A 6,000-nucleotide genomic window follows, 5' to 3' on the forward strand; every position below is an offset into this window, starting at 1 on the left:
CAGGTACATACATATCTCAAGCTATACTGAGTTACAAGCAGCCCCTGGGAGCCGATCAAGTTTGTAAGTCATGGATCCACTATATATCTTTTCTGAGGTTTTCATGTCTTTTGCCCATTTCAAAGACAGGTTATTTTCTTACAGAGTTTCAATAGTTCTTGGTATTTTTTGTTATAGCAGCCTTTTATCAAATACATATTTAGCAAGAATTTTTTTTTCCCAGTCTGGCTTGTCTTACATGCATGATGCAGTGCAAAATTTTTCAATTTTAATGTCATCTACCATATCAGTTCTTTTCTTCTATAGATTGTATCTTTGGTGTTCTTACAAAAGGCATTTACCATACCAAACTTCATTTTGATTTTCGCCTTTTATACTTTACATATTGATCTGTGTTCCATTTTAATATTTGTGAAAAATGTGTGATCTTTGGGTGGATGGAGGAATTGATTGATGGGTTGATTGATTTGCACGTGGATGTCCAGTTGTTCAGCATCATTTGACAAATCTTTTTCTCACTGTCTTTGTCCCGGTGTCAAAAGAGCAGTTGATTGTATGTATGTTGGACTATTTCTGAGCCCTTTATTCTGTTCCATTGATCTGTTTATTCTTTCACTAATACAACACTGTCAGGACCACAACTGTTGCTTTATAATAAGTCTTGAAATTGGTAGAGTCAGTCCTCGGATATTGTTCACTTTCAATGTTATATTGGCTATTCTGGGTCTTTTGCCTCTCTCTACAAATTTAGTTTGTTGATATCCATAAAATAACTTGAATTTTTATTAGAATTGTGTTTATTCTACACAAGCTGGCAAGAACTGACACCTTGAAGATACTATCTTCCTATCTGTGAACAAGGGATATCTCTCCATTTTATTTAGCTCTTTGATTATTTTGCATTGAAGTCTTGTAATTGTTCTCACATAGACTTTGTACATACAAAGAAGCAATGGGCTTCTGTTTCGCTTGTATCCTGCAACTTTGTTGTAATCACTTGCTAGTTCCGGAAAGCTGTTTGTTCATTCTTGGGGATTTTCTACATAGGTGGTAATGTTATTTACAAGCAAGATTTATTTCTCTTTTCATCTATATACCTTTGGTTTTTTGAGACAGGATCTCATCATGTAGTTGAGACTGACTTGGAACTCCCTACATAGCCCAGGCTAGTCTTGAACTCATAGTGATCCTTCTGCCTCAGCCTTCCGAGCCCATCTGTGTACCTTTTAATATCTTACTGTGTTAGCTAAGACTTCTGGTATAATGTTTAAATGTTTCATCTATTCTTTGCATGGCTTCTGAAGAGAAAGACAATATAATTCTTACCTTTGCTAATGATACAGTATTTTATTCTTCTGAATTCTGTTAAGATTTTTCTCTTTGGTTTTCTGCAGTTTGAATATTATATGCTTAAATGAAGTTTTGGGGGATTTGATATCGATCTTGCTTGCTATTCTTAGAGCTTCTTGGATCTTTGGTTTGGTATTTTTCATTAATTTTGAAAGATTCTCTGTCACTATTGTTTCAAATGTTTCTTTGGGTTTTGCTTCTCCCTCCAGTTTTTCCATTTTCCCACCTTTTTTTCCTTTGCCCTGTTCTCTTTCTGTTACGTGTATACATTATACCTATAGTTCTTAGATTTTTTTTTCTTTATCTTTTTGCATTTCAATTTTTTAAAAGAAAATATTTTGGCTCATGCATAGCTTTGATAGTTTTTACTGATTTTCTTCAGAGGCTATGGATTCTTCATTTAGCTGTGACCAGTCTCGATAATCTCATTAATGGCATTCTTTATTTCTAACATTATTTTTAAAATTTCTGGTATTCCTTTTTGTTGTTTTCATAGGGGATGTATCTCTGTCTTCCTCTCATCTCTTCCTCTGTTCATATTGCAATCTACTGAGCATGTTGTCCACTTTTTCACTAAGTGAAATTGGTTTAAATGCTTCAATTATATGACAGAGATTATCAAATATCAAGGAATGTGCTGCTCACAAAAGACACGTAAAACGAGAGTGCATAGGTATTGAAATTCAAAACTAGTAGTACGCTGAGAAAATGGTAGTCCAGAGAATTGTGATGTAGTTGTACTAATAACAAAACAGCCATATAATTACTAATAAATAAAGCTATTTCAGTGTTACATATACTATATTGAGAACATGTTGTGTGAGGAAAAAAAACTGCATGAAGAATTTAATAGTCATTGTAGGTTGGATTTTTTTTTTTTTTTTTTTTTTTTTTTTTTTTTTTTTTTGTGTGGTACCGAGGATCAAACTCAGAACCTTAAATTTGTGAGGCAGGTGAGGTGCCACCGAGTTAAATCCCCAGCCCGGTGGGACATTTTATTAAAATGAAATATTCATGTTATTTCAAATTTCAAAAAGTGTCACAAGTTGTGATCATAATGCAACTAACCTAAAAATCAGTGATAACGTGATAAATTCTGTGTCTGGTGCTTCTGTAACTTTTCAAGAAGAAAATACATTAGGAATTTTAAAGCATTTAGAATTGAATGACAGTGGAAACAGTATAGTAGGACTTTTAGTATGCAACTGGATATTTTAAATTTTTATTAGTATATGTTTACGGCACATGATCCCATTTGTCATAGAGAGTTGGTACATTTACATGAACATTTTAATTATGTTTTCCCTTTTCATCTCTAGATCCCCTTTCCCATTTGCAGAAGATATGTCCCTGTTTCATATTGTCTAAAGGAAATTTTATAACCTTAGATAGAGTTGTACGTTATAAAAGGTAGGCTGACCCAAGCATAGTAGTGCACACATTCCTGTAATCCTAGCACAACGGGGAGTGAGGCAGGAGGATCACAGGTTCAAGCCCAGCCCAGGCAATTTAGTGACTTGTCTCAAAGATGGGGTTCGGGGTGAGGGATGTTCTTCAGTACTGCTAAAAAGGAGTAAGGAAAGAATATTTGAAGTGGTTGTTTGAAAAGACATAAAATAGACACTAATGATTAAATATCAGTAATAAAGGAGGTATGGAGATAAGATGGCTATGCAAATAAACTTGAAGGTGGGGTGAAGAATAATAGAGGTGATTTTTTTTACCCAAAATTGACTCTAGAAGAGATTAAGATCTGAATTGTCCTTAATTGTCTTATAATCATCTAAGGAAATTGAATGAGGGGATATCTCTCCCAAAAGAGAAAACTTAAGGCTCAGTTGACTGCACCAGAGTTTACCTAATGTTCAAAGAGAAAGCATAATTCCAGTTATACACAAGCCATTCCTGAGTATAAGGAGAAAAAAATCTCCCATCATTTAAAAATACATAATCTTAACACTAAACAAGGACATAAAAGCTAATACACACATGCAGTTAAAAAGATTTGAGCAGTAAACTTGCACTCCACTAACATAGGAGGACAAGAGTACACTTAATAGATGCACTAAAATTCAGCATCCATTTAACTAGAAGTAGGAGTGGGGCTTTCCTTACCTGATAAGAGGTATAGTATAAATGTACTACATTAAAGTAGTAATGTCCATACAAAGATTCTGGAGATAGTGAAAAGACAAACTCTGCTGTGAGGAGATAAACTTGCCACACTCAAAAGACTTAACATACCGAAAATACCGCCCCCCAAAAATTCCTGTTAATAGACAAATACTGAGAGACCAAGAAATTCACAGAAGAGGTTATGTATAAATCTCCGTACATATGTAAGATGTTTATCTTCATTATTCAGTGAAATAGGAAATGTCATTACACACTTGTATGAAGTGTAAAATACACAATTTTATCAGCTATTTTAAAGGACAGTTATTCTAATATTCTGACAATTTAAAAAATACTGAGAATGTGGAGCAAATGGGGACTTGGATTATGGGAGAATAGCCAAGGGCACATCATAACACCAAGGGAAGTACATATAGGTGATTCATCTTTTTGTTTTCAGTACGTGTTTGCATTGCATAATACATTCATTGTGCAGAGTTAGTGCATGTACATAAGAGAGTAGGGGAAAATGCATAGGTGATATAAAGTGAGAGAGTGATTATCAGAAGTCAAAAGACAATGGTTGCTCAGCAGAAGCCTTGAGGTCCTGGCAGCTTTCCCTGTCTTGTTTGTGGTAGTAGTTAAACAAATGTTTGCCTTATTCCTTAAGATACACATGATTATACACATTTTTGTATGTATAAACTAGTTTTCAAAACCTTATAATGAATTTCAAAGTCTTTAAGATCTAAACCTTTGCTCAATGTCTGAGCCATTCTCACTCAACAGTTCATCCTCCAGGCACCCTTGCTTCTTCGATGTTCTTCAAATACTCAGAGCATGATCCCAATTCTGGGGCATTTTTATTCTTGATATTTTTCCCCTCTTGGAATGCTTTTTTTCCTCTAGATAGCTATATGGTTTGCTCCCTCATTTCTTACAAGGGTCTACGTAAAAATCATTGAATTTATTATTAGGTTCAGCCACAATATCAAGACCAAGGTATCAGTGACTTAAACAACATAGATACTTTTTCAGACCTTTGCCATCCTGGCTGGTGTGCAGGCTCTGTTTTACAGTCTGGTGGGACTTAGGTTTTTGGCTGCTGCCCCCAGGCCATGTCCCTTATTGTTCTGGTCTTGTCATTTGGCCTTTCCAGTTGCCAGGGAGGCTGGGAACTGTGGTCTTTTTTTCTACATGCCTTATTAACATTTTGCTTTATAAAAAAACATGCTTTATAAGATGGGAAGAGAGAATGTGAGACTATAACATGGACTAGACATTGGAACATACAAATGCCCCCAAACAGGATAAAACTTGGCATCTCTGCATTCATACTATGTTTGCTTTATTACATTAAAACTTCGGCTCAGATCCTTGTTCCATTCTGTACATAGGCATGTTAATCACTTAAAAGACTGTCTAAAAACTGATCTGTTAAATTTATTAATCCTGAATTTACCTAACCTATCTCATCCCCCATAAAGACTGAGAACACCAAGGAAAGAGTAAGATAATTTTGTAACTAACGCATTTTCAAGATTTTCAGGGATATTCGTTTGGGAGATTTGATGCTGTCTTTTTTCAGACCTCTCAAGAGTGAAGCCTAGAAGTCTCTAGCCATTGCCTTAAACCTGCAGTCACCTTGGAGTCCAGGAACAGGTGAGACTCAAAGACAGACCACCCCAAAAGGAGCAGTCATCTCATGGGAACCTGATTGCTCCCTGAAACTATAAGGAATTCTCTGGAGCCACTTCACAGAAGTATTCCCTAGATATGATAAGCCAGACCATCGTGGGCCAAGATTATCTACCCATTGTGTTGTACAACCCCCCTAGCTATGCAAGCCACCAACCCCTGCCTTGGTCACATTTTAGTGTAAAGTCTCAAAGTTTCTGTCAGTCTCCTAAATATAGATCTTGAGCCTCTGTATCTGCACTCCCCAGCATGACCCTCCTAATTAAAGCCCTCTTCCTGCCCTTCGCCACTGCTCGTCTCCATGATGAACATTTGGGACTCTGGGATTGGGGATTTTGCCCTGAAACATGGGTAACAGGCCAAGTATCAAATTAGCTAGTTGTCTTTTCAGGGAGAAGCCCTCAGGACACTAACAGGACCTCTCACACCACCGTTCCCTCATACTGCTTTGTTTACCTCGGACAACTACTTATTGTCTAGGTTGCTGTCACAACCTTACACAGAAAGCGAATCCCCATAAGACTTTTGTGCTCGCTTCCAGATCCCTGGCACCAAGAGTGGCACCTGGTACACAGCTGGCACTTGAGTGTCTACTCTCCCAACCCCCTTTTCAGCTTGCTAATTTACCCTACAGATTTCAATTTCAGGCTGTATTTTCAGCAGCCCTCCCTATGATGCCAGTTTTGAGAGTCATTGCTCAAACTTCAGTTTCATCAGAATCCCTTGGAGGGCTGACAGTGGAGTGGGCCTGCTAACAAGTTCCCACCTGTGCCAGTGCTGCTGTTGTAGACTCACTGCCTTAGGGCCTCTAAGGAGATTTCAATTTAAGTAGTGGCC

The 6,000-nt window shown here is 36.9% G+C and overlaps 1 protein-coding gene across 1 annotated transcript in view; it reads left to right on the top strand.

The window, feature by feature from the left end:
• Pias2 (protein inhibitor of activated STAT 2) overlaps positions 1-5,773 on the top strand; it is a 74,152-nt gene extending 68,379 nt beyond the window's left edge. Inside the window, exon 13 of the mRNA XM_033757335.1 lies at positions 5,054-5,773. Coding sequence (XP_033613226.1) covers positions 5,054-5,068 — 15 coding nt within the window. The 3' untranslated portion in view covers positions 5,069-5,773. The remainder of the gene's footprint in view (positions 1-5,053) is intronic.
• The last annotated feature ends 227 nt before the right edge of the window (positions 5,774-6,000 follow it).

The sequence above is a fragment of the Fukomys damarensis genome, unplaced genomic scaffold (assembly GCF_012274545.1).
Source record: "Fukomys damarensis isolate Sample0158 unplaced genomic scaffold, DMR_v1.0_HiC HiC_scaffold_30, whole genome shotgun sequence".
NCBI lineage: Eukaryota > Metazoa > Chordata > Mammalia > Rodentia > Bathyergidae > Fukomys > Fukomys damarensis.